We start from the raw sequence: 17728 nt of genomic DNA on the forward strand, positions 1-17728 counted from the left end.
TAAAGAGAGGCAATCAATGTACACTACATGACCAAAAGTAAGTGTGAGCTTGGTCCCCCCTTTGTTGCTATAACAGCCTCCACTTTTCTAGGAAGGCTTTCCACTAGGTGTTGGAACATTGCTGCGGGGACTTGCTTCCATTCAGCCACAAGAGCAGTCGTGAGGTCGGGCACTGATGTTGGGCGATTAGACCTGGCTCGCAGTCGGCGTTCCAATTCATCCCAAATGTGTTTGAGGGGGTTGAGGTCAGGGCTCTGTGCAGGCCAGTCAAGTTCTTCCACACCGATCTTGACAAACCTTTTCTGTATGGACCTCCCTTTGTGCACATTGTCATGCTGGAACAGGAAAGGGCCTTGCTGTTGCCACAAAGTTGGAAGTACAGAATTGTCTAGAATGTCATTGTATGCTGTAGGGTTAAGATTTCCCTTCACTGGAACCAAGGGGTCTAGCCTGAGCCAGAAAAGTAATCCTCCTCCACCAACCTTTACATTTGGCACTATGCATTCAGGCAGGTAGCATTCTCCTGGCATCCGCCAAACCCAGATTTGTCAGTTGGACTGCCAAATGGTGAAGCGATTCATCACTCCAGAGAACACGTTTCCACTGCTCCAGATTCCAATGGCGGCGAGCTTTACACCACTCCAGCCAACGCTTGGCATTGTGCATGGTGGTCTTAGGCTTGTGTGCGGCTGCTCAGCCATGGGAACCCATTTCATGAAGCTCCCGACGAACAGTTCTTGTGCTGACGTTGCTTCCAGAGGCAGTTTGGAACTCGGTAGTGAGTGTTGCAAACGAGGACAGACAATTTTTGTGTGCTATGCACTTCAGTGGTCCCGATCTGTGAGCTTGTCTGGCCTACCACTTCACGGCTGAGCCGTTGTCGCTTCTAGACATTTCCACTTCACAATAACAGCACTTACAGTTGACCGAGGTAGCTCTAGCAGGGCAAACATTTACATTTGACATTTTAGTCATTTAGCAGACGCTCTTATCCAGAGTGACTTACAGTAGTGAATACATACATTTCATGCACTCACAGGGGTTTTGTACTGGCCCCCCCGTGGGAATCGAACCCACAACCATGGCATTGCACACACCATGCTGGCGTTGCAAACACCATGCTCTACCAACTGAGCCACAGGGAGGCCCAAACATCCTATGACAGTGCCATGTCGAAAGCCAGTAAGGCCATTCTACTGCCAATGTTTGTCTACGGAGATTTCGGTGTGGTCGATTATATACACCGGTCAGCAACGAGTATGGCTGAAATAGCCAAATCCACTAATTTGAAGGGGTGTCCACATCCTTTCATATATATAGTGCATCTCTGACATACTACCGTCATAGCATAGCAATTCAAATAGAATGAGTCTCTCACCAGTATTCTTGGCAGGGGCATCATTTTTTAACATAGGGTATGGCAAAGTTAAGGGGTTTCCGGGGGTTCTTTTAAAAAAATACAATTTAAGCTCATTTACTGCATTTCTACATCGGGATTAAAAACTCTAGTTAAGTTTCATGTCAGGCCAGTTACCTTGCCATCTACTACATCTGCACTGTTATAAGAGAAAAGTTGCGCTGTTCACTGCAGCTATGTCGATGTGCTCTCCATCAAACAGCCTGCCCATCAGCTCTGAGCCATCCGCATGGTCCTAAAGCCAGCCCGACAAACTGCATTTGCCTTTTAAAAATCGGGATTGAAATGATTTTAGTAGCCTTTTTAAATTGTTGGTGTTGAGCTAGGGTATGACGACTGCCATACACAATTGATGCCCCTGATTCTTAGTCATAACTAAACTTGCACTCAAACACACATTGACAAGTCGGTGAGGGATAGCAGCTTGAGGACAGTGGGATGCCAGCTTGACATCCCCATGCTGGTAAATGAAAGGTGTACTCACAGGTAGAGGAAAGCGATCTTAGACGTAGCCTGACCTAGATCAGGGATGGACGTCAGCTCATTATGGTCCAGGCGCCTGAGGGAAACACAGACGCAATGACGTTAGAGGACATAATGGACTGAAAGGAGAAAGTAACAGAACATTGTATTGAGATAACATACTGCTGTGAATTGACTGATCAAGTTGTATTTGGAACTGGAGTAACGACATGAGGCTTCCTCTTGGGGTTGACAGTGTAGTAAGGAAATAGATATAGTGTGACTGTATCCATCTGAAGTGTGTAAGATTCATTCCTATAATAACAGAATTGTATGCGAGTAAAACCTAGCTGGATAAAGCTGTGTCTGGCTAGTGTGTGTGCTTGGGCTCTAACAGATGTCAGAGTGTCTGTGACCTCCCTACCTGGGTTGAGTATCAAATATTTACAAGCCAGGGTTCAGCCTGACTGGTGTCAAGTGATGGAGAAAGCTTAATATAGAAACCACTAGCCCTACTTTATTCTCAATTGGACTAATTTCAAGACAATACAGACAAGGATGCTAGAATGTGGAGTGTGCGTGACAGAATTTCTGTCCATTGACACTACTATACCACATAGCAGTCAGGGACCTGACAATTATGGTGAGTGTGAGTGTTCCATGTGTGAGATGCCGATCTACTGCAGTGTTTGTCCAGGGTACTGTCCAGTAAGGACTTAACTGATGCCCCCTCTAATACTAGCATTGGGAAGCCTGCTAGGCCTACTGCTAACAGAAAACATTTCATTAGACTAAGCACACATACACACAGGGCAGTCCATTAGGACGTGAAGGGGAAGCACTTTGTGAGGAACTGCTTTCCTAGATCATCTGTCTGCTTGACAATCGATACTGTGCTGTTCTGAATGAGGGCCATTTAAAAGGCTGGGCCCAGTGCGCCCACACACACACACACACACACACACAAAGCCAAGGGGAACTCCTGGGTGAGAGAAGAACACACACACAGAGAGACAGACAGAGGGAGGAGAAACTTACAGCTCTCGTAGGTTTGGGAGGTTCGAGAAGACTTCGACGTCAATGACTGTCAGCTTGTTGTGGCCAAGATGTCTGTAATAAAGAGAACAGATTGATTAGTATTGTTAATACACCCCCCAACTGTGAGACCTCCCTATAACATTGTGACAACCCTGTAGTCCCATTTGGGTACTGTTCCAGGGGTTCCCAATCAATACTGATTCTGACTTGGTTAACACAATGGATACACAGCCATCCATCTGTGTACAAGTCAATTTGCAGTTTAGACTAACAGTGCATTTAATAGCCACCACTTCACTTGCACAGAGACTAACATTAAATATGGACTTGTTCAGAATTGGTGTTGTCAGCCAAATACACTTAGAAACAAATCTGTCTTTCACAAACAAATGTGCGTACACACACACACACACACACACACACACACTTAGTCTCTGATCTGAGACACAGCCCTGGTTGCCTCCAGACATGAGAGATGGGCTAGGAATGTTTCACAAGCATGTGGCGAGATGGCTGCTTCTTCTTGTCTGGGGACAGATTTACCTGACCCACCACATTCCTGCTCCTTCCTCTGGTGGCAGGCTGCCTGCACAGCCTCAGCAGACCACACTGCACATCTGCCTCTCTTTCCAGGTTTCTGCCTCACTCTTTACCCTCTGTCTCTCAACACCTATCCTGCTCTCTACCTCCATCTCCCTCTGTAGAGATTTTTATTTAACCTTAATTTAACTAGGCAAGTCAGTTAAGAACAAATTCTTATTTACAATGATGGCCTAGGAACAGTGGGTTAACTGCCTTGTTCAGAGGCAGAACGACAGATTTTTACCTTGTCAGCTCGGTGATTCGATCTAGCAGCCTTTCGGTTACTGGCCCAACGCTCTAACCACTAGGCTACCTGCCGAGATAAGTCAGTCTCTACAGTACACGTGTGTGTGAGGAGATAATGGTAGAGTGTGTGTGTGCCCCGCAGGCAGCCCTGACAGGGCGGTGTGTTATGATAATTGGCAGGGCCCTCCCACCGCCATTGTACCACAGATTGCTAAATTGCTGTCCCTGTTACAGGAGACAATTACCTCATTATACTGAAGCAAAGTGAAAAATCACAGGGTTTCCTCTGCCAGGCTGGGCGGCGCCGGAAGGTACAAATACAGCTGAGAACACCGCCTCAGCGCAGCACAGTGAGCGACACTGACCGCAGTAATCTTCCACAGCAATCAGCGCCAGCCTTTAACAAGGCCCTGATCAGTGCAAACTGAGGATAATAAAGCTTAACTGGAGAGCTCCTCATTACAAACAACCAATAAAACAACAGCATTCAGAGGGCTGCTGGCATGCCCCCTCAACAGGCTCCAGAAGGAAAAACAGTGCTATATTGGTATAAGATTAAATAACTACAGAAATGTAGAGCATGTCATTGTTTGCTGTTGTCCATTTAGAGTAGAGAGAAGAAAGGTCACATTTGAGAGAAAAATCTGGTGCCAGAGACCACAATAACAAACAAACGGTGTGTTTGTTTGTTTGTATGTATTGTCAATCTCAAGAAGGCCAAGGAGATGGGAGTGTTTATACAACTCCAGATGTGTCTTCCCTTGTTCATTCACCTTCATGTTCTTGCCTTTGTGATAAGAGAAGTTTCAGTGTGTTTTAACACCTACTGTATGAGCAGCTGGTGATAACAGCTTCCTTCTGTTCTACAGTCACAAGTAGAGGGGGTGGGGTTAACTTTCTCCAGAATCAGCCATACCATTACATACTGCCTCAGGGGCACAATCCAATGTCCTGGGCACAACACAAGTGTAGAAGACTATGGGACAGAAAAAGCCCAAAAACCTGGCATTAAAAACTAAAATGTGTGTGTGAGATGTCCAAAAACTCTTAACCTCAGTGATATCCGTGGTCAATTTAACAGTCCAAAAACACATTATTTTGAAAGCTAAGAGAAATCTGTGATGGAATGTGGCGAACACTACAAAGTTATTCCCTCTGCTGAAACTCAGGAATGGTGAATTCCATTGCATGGCACAGCAAGAATTCTGCTGTTTATCTAAATGAGCAGGCTTGTTTAACATTAGTCAGCATGATCAAGATCACAGCTCTATGTTCTTGACCAGAAAGCGTCAGCAAGGTAATTCATGCCTAGCTTTTAGCCAAATAGTGAAATAAATAATGGAGGAAAAAGGAAATAAATCAGCAGGTCTACAAGGGGGGGCAGTTTCTCAGCCCTGATCTAAAGCATGCAAGGAGTTGTGCAACCAGGATCAACTGAGGTGAAGGTGGGAGTGGAGGATGGAGAGGCCTAGACTGAACAGACTTGTCTAGGAATACATACTAGGCCAGGTAATTTAATCTACTGCCACTTCCCAGTCCACCTGTTGCCCTGAAGCACAGTCTACTGTAGAGACCTCAGGTCAATAGCAACACAGTTAGAGGTATCTCAGAAGGGTACAGGTTCTCTTGGCCACTCAGACAGCATTAGAGCAGCGATAAAGCTATAAAACCTGTCTGACAAGGCAATCTGACCTGCCTCAAACCTCCCAAAACACTCAAAGCCCCCCACAGCACTAGACTTCAACCGTTACACTAATACACACTGTTGGATTGACGTCATAAACCCTTCATCGCAACTCCCAAAAAACACAAAATTTACTTGTTTTGTATTCCGTCAAAGAGCTTGGGAGTGATGTTATTTCTTATGACAGTGCCCTCATAATTAAAGGCAGACTGCAGAGGGGAAGGGGGTGGGGAGGTGTTCGACTAGACCGGAATCTTCTATCTGCTCATCTCTATCGCTGATAAGATGTGTGAACTTCGCTCTTTGGAAGTGTGAAATGATGTCAGCAATAGGGCCTTTGTGATGCAGCTGGGAAACAGCGGAGCTTTTATGTGGTCTGACCAGCCATAAACTGGTCAAAGAATAACCTTCCGTCTGTCGGGGAGCTAGGAGAAGAGGGAGAGCGCCCATAGGCCAAACAGAGGGCCAGCCAGACAGAGGCAAAGAGAGCACAATACAACACTGTGCTGTCTCCCCCCCCCCCCCACACCTTCCTGTCATAAAGGCCCATTTACAGCCAGGCAACGGCAGTTAGAGCATACACAGGAGTACCACCAGCACTGTTTTGGACTCCCGCAAAACACAGGCAAGAGAGGGTGGACAAGACTGAGAAAGCAGCCACAAACAAAAACAAATGTATTTTTATTTAAAAAGTGGCACAATACGCCCAGTGTTTCAACAATATTCATTTAGCAATGGTGCCCCACCACACCCAGAGGGCTAGGTGATATGGCCGAAATATCGGTACGTCAGTATCATGTTTCTGAATGATTACATTTCTAAATATGTTTTATGAGTAGTGCAGGACCCTAGGATGGCAACAAATGAATCATAAGTGGCTTTAATGGGATTTCTCCATTCTGATGGTTTTACACTCAACCAAACTGAAAGTGAAGTAGTCCATTTTAGAGAACTTTTAATTTAGCACTTTATCAAAATAACTTTGTAGACTGTATTGTAAAAATCCATACCAGTATACCTTAAAAGTTGATATATAGCCAAACAGGGCTCAGCATGAACTCAGGCCCAAAGATGCCACACGAGGGAGGAGCACATAACACAGTCTCATGCACAACACACACACGGAGTTTGATAGCAAATCCTAATTTGTTCCACAGTCGCTAGACTCCTTGATTACGAGCAAAAGGAAATGAACCGCCTCAATGAATCTGAAAGAATAACATCAATAAGTCCATTCTGAGGGAGTATTGTTCCAGTTCCCTCTTGACTGGCCGCTGATCTTATATTCTGTACTTCAAAGTGAAGAAAATGACTGATCATTAAAGAATATATTTCCCCCTGCTTAATGTTTATTATACTTGCATAAAGAAAAGCCTGCAATAATTACACCATCATCCATGGAGAGAGAATGGGGCCAAATACAGGCCTGAACTTTATAAACAACTGTATGTAGGCCTGTGTGTGTGGATTTATGTGCAGGTACTGAAAGCCTCCGTTTTCTACTAAATAAGTGGACACGGTCACTGCAGGTTTTTTGGAAGGTAAGAATGCTTGGCTCTGGTGAGCACACAGCTATCAGCTCTTGGTTGTGGCGTCCTGTTTAGGGGGTTCTCCACTTCGCAATACCTCTCCAAGTCGCTCTCTTTTTTTTTCAAATCAGATTTCTAAACTCTTACCAGATGTAGGCCTACAGAATTCACAGATGATTCATTTATCAAACCCACTTTGTAGACACTGGCTTAAACAAAAAGAAACTCAACTTGGCACCCCAGTGTGTCTTAACAAAAAGGCCATCTATTCTGTTGACTGGATTCCTATGGAATGACTTCTGGCAACAGCTGTTCAATTGTCATTACGGTGAACACAGCGATGAGCTCACTTCATAACGTAATGTAAACGTCAACTTTTATCTATAGTTATGAAAAGGACTTCTCTACTCACTTATTGCTGCTAATGCGTTTGTCTAGATAGATAATATCTATATCCATACATACCACACATTTCATTTTAAACCATAGTATAAAGTTTACATTTACATAAAGCAATAAATAAAAGCCATACTTTTATATTGAGGCAAGCACTGAGCATCTATCTACTGTAAATATCAAACATTAGCACTAACAGGATTATTTTTAGGAATGATAAAAATCAGAGCACTATGGATATAATGGTAAACCCCAGGAAACAAGAGGATGTTGCTGCTTTAGGGCCTAGGGACATAATAGGCATAAGGCACCATTGTTGCAATAACCTGCTAAATTCCTTCCATCTTGATTCCCTGGTGCCGCTAGGGAAGTTTAGCACTCTGGTGTTAAATTAATTAATTGAGGAATGCAATTGTTTCGATTGATTGTAATGGTTTATTTGTTGAAAATGGTTTTTTTTTTTTACTACTTCTTGGTTATTTTAGAATATAAAATGTTATTGTGAAAATGTTTGTACTCAGGACACCAATGCGAATGAGACCCTGGTCTCAAATTGGGCTCCCCTGAAATGAATCCAAGAGTACTAAAAATCATTCTCAATAGCACAAGTTTACAAGACTGCTTAGAAAGAATTGCCACAAGAGCCACAGTCACTGTTGTATAGCTGTTCCACTGTGGATCTGTCCATCTGGGGTTAAGGAAGTGGAGGAAACCGCTTTGGTTTTAGATTTTGTTTCATTATGGCAGTTTGATCTGCTATCAATCATTCCTTCATTCATACCACCTGGCTGAAGATGCATGGTAACCATAGTCACACAATGGCAACACCCTTGATTACCAGCAACAGCAATCTCCTCTGCAAAGTTTTAGTGTTTATTTGCATGTTGATTGTAGTTGGTTCAGTCAGACTACAGAACTTTCATCCAGTTGAACCAGACATGCACTAGACTGTGATGTTGACCACACTTCCAGGCAGAACCCCCCCACCCCCCCCCCCCCAGCAGAATCTCCATCTCCAACACCCCATCAGTGCACCCCCTCGGGCCAGGTGAACTGGACCCAAGATCAGAGGAACCACCAGACCAGAGCCTGTCAGGAAACCACCAAAACAAACCCATTTCCTTTGGGCAAAAGCCAAACCATAGAGTTTGAAGGCAGAGGGGCGTACGATGCAGTAACAGAAAGTTTGTCATAGTGTTGTCACAATACCATCGATACTTGGCCAAACATTACGATACCACGGTGAAAAAATTACAGAAAGTGGCCTAGCATCCCGTCCCCAAACACTTTTCTCCTTTTCGAAACGTTCTCCAAAAACCTTTCACTGAAATTCACTTAAATTCAATATGTTGTATAGAGTAGAACTTCACACTGTATTATAGAATACTGCATAGAATGGAGACTAGACCGAACAGTGATTTGTCTAGAGGAATGGGAGGAAGGAATATACATGCATAATGATCTGCATGTCATTGTGGCAGTATGGGGAAAACACTGCCTGAAACGTTCTTTGCTCTTCAGTTAACACAGACCTCTCCCTCCCTTCCAAACAGAATTTAAGGAGCACCAGAAAGAAATTGATTTGATATAGATCAGGCATACATTAGGCCTATATGAATCGTACCTTTGGAGCACATCTCATGAGTAGCAGTCCCTTTTCCTTTCTTCCTGTGCCAATCAAATTTGCCTAAACATAAATGTCAAGTTACCAGGTTACTAGCTAGCTAGGTAACGTGACTGAACAACGTTGTTTGTTGTCAAACCAATAATTAGCAACCTGGGATTAGTTTAAAGCGGCCAGCGACATAGTTTGTGAAATTATATATAAAATGCACGCCAATCTTTAACTGCTTAGGCTGGAGTCTGTTTTCTTTGCTGTAAAGCTGCAAGCATGCCTGTCGCATGCCTTCAGGCTCAATTTTCCCCTGACACTCAGAGGCTGCATGACAATGAACTTGCAAAGTCTACTCAGACTGGTCTGTGCGCTTGGTTATAACAGGCGATGAAATGATACAATGTATCAACATTGCTCGCTTTGCGTGCTGCTACAATGTAACAAATGTACAAGTCTAACAATGTAAGACTAATCAGGGTCTGGATCTGCATCCCCGCTCGCCATCACGGCCAAATGATATTTAAAAGAACTGACGGAGGAAAAGATGCACCGAGAGAAGTAGGTGAGTGAGGGCTGTTAGGGGGTGAGGCTGGCTGATTACAGCTGCCACAAGTGATATGTGCATGAAGAGCAGACCGAGAGAAGCAGGTGAGTGAGGGCTGTTAGGGGATGAGGCTGGCTGATTACAGCTGCCACAAGTGATATGTGCATGAAGAGCAGACAGAGAGAAGTAGGTGAGTGAGGGCTGTTAGGGGATGAGGCTGGCTGATAACAGGAGCCACATATGATATGAGCATGAAAGTGAACTGGATATTATTGGACCTGCCCATACAAGAGACTAGATAGAGGCTGTTGCTTCAATTCAACTGAGTTTATAAACAGGGCTGAAAAATTCAGTAGCATCATATGAAAACAGTACTAAGGTATTCTAAAATGTTGGTATCATAAGTAGGGATGCAAGATATATCGGTGAACATATCAGAATCAGACGATATTAGCTAAAAATGCCAACATCGGTATCGGCCCGATGTCTAGTTTAATGCCGATGTGAAAACGACGATGTCAAAGCTGACGTGCATACCTATATAAAACGTAGGTACATGACGCCACGTAAAATGTTGCGCTACACAGCATTCCTAACCTAGCCCACAATGTCTGCTGTGTGGATCGCTCAGTCATTTGAAAGAGTAAGAACATTTCAGCGAGACAACTCAAAGGTGAAATACATTAACGCCAAGATAATGGAATTCATTGCCCTTGACAATCAACCGTTCCCTGTCGTGGGTGATGTTGGCTTTTGCAACTAGTCGAGCACCGGAACACACTAACGTCACCAAGTGCGCTATTGTTCAGATGTTGCCTTACCGGAGTTACACAGTAATAGCTTCACTGCTAGTAACTTCACGACATACTATGGAACGCCGTTTGGTCTTTGCGTGTCAAAAAAGATACATGTCAAATAACATTATGACGTGTTAAATTAGCTTTTAATTTGACACGTCAAATAACAGTTCTATTATAGAATGTTGTGTGTTCTGAATTTGCACGTGCAAGCCAAGCGCCACCACTACTATCAGTAGCACTGTCAAAGCTGTACAACAACAAAAAAGTCCGCAAACAAGCAAACACCGGCCACGAACAATGCGTTTACAATACCGCGGTGGTAATAAAGCATTATTTGTTCAACCGCAACTTCTGGGGTAGCTAGCTAGCTTTAGCTTGGTACCCAGCTCGTACCAATACAAAGCAAGTACCAACCAGCCTGAAAACAATGACCAGTAGAAATTGCAGTCATTTTCACTATTCTTAGCAATGATTTAGGAATCCTTGTGAGTAAGTATTAGCTAGGTAGCCACTTGTTGTTCGCCTATTGAAATTGAACTTCAGTTCATGAAAATAAATAGCTAGCCAGCTACTTAACCCTGTTGCCCAAAGCTAACGTTAAAAGCAGCCAGCTAGCTTCATCTGGCTAGTGAGGCTTGACCTGACCGAGTTGTGGTGTGAAGCTAGCCACAATAGTGGAATTTGAGGTTTGCCTTCAAAATAAAATGACCTCTTTGAAAGTGATGCAGAAGGTACAATTGGTGGAATCATGCCATATTTAGACTAGATAATGTTAAGGTTGGAATGTGAAGCAATGAAATGGTTTATCAATCTACTCGGTGACCCCCACAGAACACAACTGTGAAGAGTTCACGTAAATATTAGCGTTGTAGCTCTTATCGCGGGACTGTGACTATGTGAAATCACCTCCCCAGTCAGCCTATTGCACTGTACAGTTTTACCTAAAGATTGGGGATCAATGAAATGGGGTAACAGTCTACTCCATACCCAATATAGTTTTTCCCAACGTCCTCCTCAGAGTTATCAGACTACAAAACATCCACGGTGTTCAATACACATAGGTTGACAATAAATGTGGCTCAATTCACAGTTGTTTCAGAGTCCCGCAATAAGAGATACGATGCTAGTGTTCTCTGGGTGTCACCGAGTACACTGATACCCCATGTCATTGATCCAAAATCCATAGGTAAGGCTGTACAGTGAAATAAGTATGCCCCAATGCAATTCTAAAGTAGAATACATCCAGTGTGATTGCAACAGATGTTAAATTGTCTTTTGTTGATTTTTATATAACATTCCAACCTCGTTTAGCATGATCTAGTCAATTATGGCATAATTCTACTATTTGTATTCATTTGCATCACTGTCAATAACATACTTTTATTTTGAAGGCTAACCGCAAAGTCCACTATAGTGGCTAATCCTTATTGTTGCTAGCGTCACATAGATGGTTCCAACCACCATTAATCAAATAAGAACTGTCTTGTTAATGAGGGTTATTTTAGCTAGCTAACTATATAGCTAGGTGTCATCTAACGATAGCTACTGAAACAGATGTTCTTCCCTCAACATAGCAAAACGACATTGTTTGCATCCATGAGCTAGCTAGCTTTTAAAAAAAAAAAATTATGACCAGCACTGTAGGTGTGCGAGACAACTTTACCAGCATACGCGTCGATGAATCGTTGTGACATATGAAATACGAGTGATAGTGTAATCAATGTGTAATAACTACATCAAATACGTATGAATGCGTTAAATTATTATGTGACGTGCAGTCATATTCAGGTCCTGATTGGTCAACCAGCTTATTTGACAAGTCAAATAGTGTTATTTGACATGCAAAGCCCAAAACGGTGTTTCCATAGAAATCCTGGTTGAGAATGAAACGACTGAACAAATGAACAATGAACAGCACAGCAAGTAAGTGAAAGAAATAGGTTTTGATTATGTTTTACTGGTAAAAGGCAACTAAATAACTTTGGTCAGTGTGGTGTGTGTAACCTTTATTTAAACTAGGCAAGTCAGTTAAGAACAAATTCTTATTTACAATGACTGCCTACCCCGGATGACGCTGGGCCAATTGCGCGCCGCCTTATGGGACTCGCAATCACGGCTGGATGTGAAACAGCCTGGATTCAAACTAGGGACTGGAGTGACACCTCTTGCACTGAGATGCAGTGCCTTAGACTGATGTGTCCATGTGTGTTAAATAGTTAACTGTACTAGAATGCATAAAAGACCGCAATTTTTTTAAATATCAGTATTGGGTTTTTTTGGCAAGGAAAATATTGAATATCGGTATCGGCCAAAAATGGGATATCGGTGCATCACTAATCATAAGTATCATGATGTTTTGGTATCATGATATTACCGTGGTACTGGTATACTGCGCAACACTTGTTTGTCAAAAGAGGCAGTGAGTAGTTAGTTGTCTGTCAGGCCTTGGCATTTCTTGCCTATATAGGAAACCACTCAGCAAAAGCTGGTTTGTAAAAGGATCAATGCAGAGAATTCGCCTTCCTGTTTGAGTGAATATAGGTGACACTGTAGACCGAAGCTGTAGAAATGAAGGACAAAGCAGGAGAGACTTCTTACAGACACAGGGACTCTGCTTTCTCTCTGTATCAAACCACATCGATCGGAGCCAATGTTAATAATGTTCATGCGTTTATTTACTACGGTAAAACCCATAACACGGATGGCATTGCAGGCAAAGACACTTTACAGTGACCACAAACGAGTCAAACCACCACTCGAGAGAGAGAGATTCTCACCGAGTGAGAGGAAGCCTGCAATGGGAATCATTAGGCTATTCATCAGAAAACTACTAGAGCACTTATCCAGGGAACAATCTTCGTGATGTGTTAACAGCCTTATGGGCATGCATAATTACCACTAGATTCTAAATACGTTTAATAGAAGGCAACAGCAAAAATATAGAATACCCTTAAATCTCTTGCTTTAAAGTACAGTATATTAACCATAAACATTCTCCCTAAATAACCAGTGGTTACTCTCGCCAATTTCAATGCCTCATCATCTCTCCCTGTAAGATCAATCTCCTCTGCTTCCCCTTTGGCTGAATATGCCAACACCCAATTGTTTCCTACTATCTCCATCAAGGCAGCAGTGTCACAGGGGAGCTGTAAAAACAGGGTAGAACAGGGAAACTATTTTGACAACTGGAAGGCATTATGGCTCCATTTTTCACCAAGCCGTGTCCAGAGTTTCCTCAGAAAACTCTCGCTCTTACTGACGGATATACTGTAGAGAAGCACCCAGTCTCTGCCCCATCTACCCCTAATAAATCCATGCTACTGTAGGAGTTGTCATCACTACACTAGGCCTATATCAAATATAACCACAACAGCAAGTCACTATTTGTTCATGAGCACATACATTTCTCATTTTCTTCATATACTGTAATTATTTTATACAGTTCAAGAATTTAAATGAGTATTACAAAAAATGATATCTAGGACCTCAGACATTTTTAAAACGTAAGCCATCATGACAAGCCATCCATCTTGTCCTAACCAACACAATGGCATTCTGCTACAGAAGCGCCAGTTCAGAGCAGCTCACTGTGAGCTGGACCAATCTGGTTTTTATAGACACCCAACAGTAATGTCCGCTTACCCACCACACTGACTGACCGACCGCTACTACTGCTAGCATCCACTCAGGCCAGGTCTAAACATAACAGGGACACTTTATTCCCCCCACTAATTCACTTGGCACATTTTCCCCAGAGGTTGAGAGACAAACATTTGGTGTGAAACCCAGCATGGCTTGTCTGGACACTTACATAGTGGTCTAAAACTAGGATCTCAATTAATCCTAGTAAGGTTTTATTTTAAAGTTTAGATTCAAAATCATAGTATAGTCCAGTCTGAAATTAATTTAAATAAATGTAGACCTGATTTATGAGATTATCAATGTTTACTCTATCATTTTCAGATTGAGGATAAAAGGTATTTGTTGATCAAATGTTCATGTTTAATGTTCTCCTTCCTTACGTGATGCATTGAGTGAGTCTCTGTGGACCTTTCTTCAGACCAGGCCAAACCATGAGGCATATCCGTTTGATCATAAATTATAGAGGTAGCTCCAGCCGACCAGCGAGCCGTCCACAATGACTGCCCATTAATCTCCACCTCTCCATACACAATGTGTGCAGTAAACTTTTAAACGCCCAGCTTTTTGAAGTGCCAAGAGAGGGGAAAAAAGTGCATGCTTTGTAATGAGCGAGAGTGAATGGCAGTTCCCCTGTGCCCAACCCCCATCCACACACACGTTTTGTAAACAGACAATTCACACAGACTGAAATATCCACCTACGAATGCATCTCCTCCTTCCAACAAGTCAAATGAACTGGGATAAGAGTTAATGGGATCACATACAGTCTCAATTGAAAACCAGAGAAGAAAGTCTCCTTTGTGGCGTCTACAAACGTGGGGAAATACACGGCTTAAGTGATTTACAGATTAATTCAATGCAATAAAACCATTCAATTTGAAAACAAGAGTATGTCACAGCTTAATCTTGACCAATAAGGTACTTACAGATAACAAGTAGGCTAACCTATATATTTGGTCTAGACATGATCCGCCAGCCACCAGATATCACACCACAATGTTAGCATTTAGCCAGACCAGATGAGAAACTTGTCCCCATTGCTCTAGTAATGGTGTTGAAGACAGTATAGTACTGTATACCTATGCATCAGTGTTACATTATGCCATAAACACCACTGTGGTGCTAAAGGGCAATAAGGCATCATTATTTACATTTTAGAGGACTTTTTAAACGATGCATTCCTCACTTCCCAGGGGAAGACAAACTGCCTCAAGCAGGAACCTGGGAGTCTGAGAAGATTCACTTTTTAACCCCCCAGCCCAAAAAAAGACTTGTATAAATATCTCTCTCCTCAACATTCCTGCTAAACAGTTGAATTGTCCTTGAGGAGTCACAATTGCCATTGAAACAGTGGTCCCACTGCTGCTTGAGCCAAAATGATGATTGAAAAAAAAGTAACTTGTCTATAAACAACCTGTGTCATTTCAATGGGATGAGGACTGAAATGTTCTCAATTTCAAGACACATTCCAAGAAAATGTTTCTCAATTGGCTCATTTCCTAAACAAACCTGCAGACTGTGTCCCCATTGTGGCCAATGATGTCTTGAGAATACAAGCTTACTTTACTAGAAATCCAATTTGTGGGCCACGGCCACAGAACCAAATAGGGGATTAAGGACTAATATTGTAAGTGTCAAATCTATTTATGAGGTGATGTTAAGACAACACAGAGGTTTAAATCCAATGAGATTTAAACAAGTCAATTTCCTTGTAAAAATTATTTGCCCAAATACCTAAGTAGATATTGTTTAGATTGTTGGAAATGTATCTTCCTATTTGACACGATTTAGTTATATAGGCTATTTCCTCCCAAATGTATACATTTTTGGTCACCCTTGAAGTAGCCTATTCAGAGGTGGGGAGTAGCCTAATACGTCAATAAAGCCTATTATTGAAGGGGATAACAACTGAAAGCAACTTGTTAAGTAGTTTCAGATTCAGTGGAAATGACAAATCGACAAAGATGCTGTTTTGACATTATCCGTATTCCGCTGTCCATGCATGAAAAGCCCATTTGGGTTCTGGTGTGCTGCAATGATGTGAGGCATAGGCTACAAAGTAATAAGACAACCATGCAATCAGGCAAGTTACAACTCCATAAAAGTGAATTGAAATATTAATTTATGTCCTTGCAACAAAGATTCCGACAGTCAATGGAGGGCTGCGTTCCCTTCGGCAACATTGAATCTTATCCTGATATAGGGTGGTCAATTAATACGGCAGCTCGAATCTACTTACAGGGAAACTGTCCGAATCGGCAGGTCCAGCGGTGTATCTGTCAAATCCAAATGTCTACAGTCCACAGAATCTCCATTGCAGGTACAGTTCTGAGCACATGGTAAATCTGAGCTCAAACCGTAATTGATTAACAGTTCCAGCGAGAATACTAAATAAAAACCATAGTGAGAAACCGATCCAATTCGCTCCAGGGGCGCCGCCATTTTGTATCCAGTTTAATCGAGCGGCCACTGATCTCTCCTCAAATTGGAAATATGATACCGTTTTAGAGATAGTGAGGTCTGTTATAGTACATCAATTGCGTTGTGCTAAAATTAAGTAAAAACAAACACTTGTGGTGTAGACAATAGGTCTATTCTTCCAAATTAATCATTTAAAACAAGTTATCAGTCCAAGTTTCTCCTCGTGTCCTATGTGGTCTGAAATCAAAGTTGAATCACGGTTTACTTAGCAATAAGGCTACAAACTTGTCAAGTAAACATCAATAAATGCAAGTAGAACTTGTCAATAAAAGGCTGAAAACGAGGACTATTGGCAGAGCGATTCGTTTTGGCAAACATTGAAATAATATGCAAAAAGAATATGGCAAACATCAACGGCGGCTCCACATTTTCAATACAACTTTCAGCATGTCAAACATACAAGTGACACACACATTTTCCTAGAATAAATGGACACATTATCTAAATACTAGCCTATGCGCGTTGCCTCGGCACTCAAAATAAACGTTGAAACGGATCTTCTCTTCATCGCGGGCTTGGAATGTTGGCTAAAACGTGGACTGTGTTACAATGTTCCATTGCTATGCAAATGTAGCAGCCAAAGTTTAGTGCCGAAAACTATCGTTGACTTCTCGTTTATGACGCTTGCAAAACGCAACAAAAAAAAGAAACACCTTGCTAGTAGTGCCAATTGATCCCAACTTCGCCGTACACTCGACGCGTTATGATATCTGAAGAGCCAAGGAAATGTTTATCAGATGCTGTCCGATTATTAACAAATTCAGTCCCCAACTTCAGACTGTATCCACTATGAGTTGTTTCTTCTTGATTTAGTTTACTTTTTTCATTCTTCGTTCGATAGTAGTCCCACTTTGGATGCACAAGGGAACCTCCCATTTCCCTTGCAATTGGCTGTTCAAATTTGAGGAACGGTAAACTCCTAATCTCACTGGCTGTTTAGGATTCTACAGGCGGTTCGACTGCCATTGACCAGCTGTCACTCACCAGTCGTTGACCCAACCCATGTTTCTCACCCCGGGTGTGAAACCGCACCACCTCCTTTCATGCTCACGGCGTCTTAAAGGGGTAATCAGCAGTTGCTGCATACATTTTGGGACTTATACATTAACGATATGTACCCATTGATTCTCGACTAATATAACTTATAAAGGCCTCATGAGCTTAGTTCAATTGTTGTACCCCATCAGAACCCAAAATATAAGATTGTAAACAAGTTTGTAAACAAAGAAAATGTAAACACACACTATGTAGCCTCAAAACATGGTTAAAACGATCATTTTGATATCTAGGAA

The 17728-nt window shown here is 42.4% G+C and overlaps 1 protein-coding gene across 1 annotated transcript in view; it reads right to left on the reverse strand.

Annotated features, from left to right (window-relative positions):
* Positions 1-17296, reverse strand: part of LOC106565931 (leucine-rich repeats and immunoglobulin-like domains protein 1) — a 44101-nt gene extending 26805 nt beyond the window's left edge. Inside the window, exons 1-3 of the mRNA XM_045691774.2 lie at positions 16195-17296; positions 2918-2989; positions 1902-1976 (exon numbers count right to left, since the gene is read on the reverse strand). Of these exons, the coding sequence (XP_045547730.2) occupies positions 1902-1976; positions 2918-2989; positions 16195-16397 (350 nt within the window). The 5' untranslated portion in view covers positions 16398-17296. The remainder of the gene's footprint in view (positions 1-1901; positions 1977-2917; positions 2990-16194) is intronic.
* Positions 17297-17728: the final 432 nt, after the last annotated feature.

Source organism: Salmo salar, chromosome 12, assembly GCF_965601325.2.
Source record: "Salmo salar chromosome 12, fSalSal1, whole genome shotgun sequence".
NCBI classification, from domain to species: Eukaryota; Metazoa; Chordata; class Actinopteri; order Salmoniformes; family Salmonidae; genus Salmo; species Salmo salar.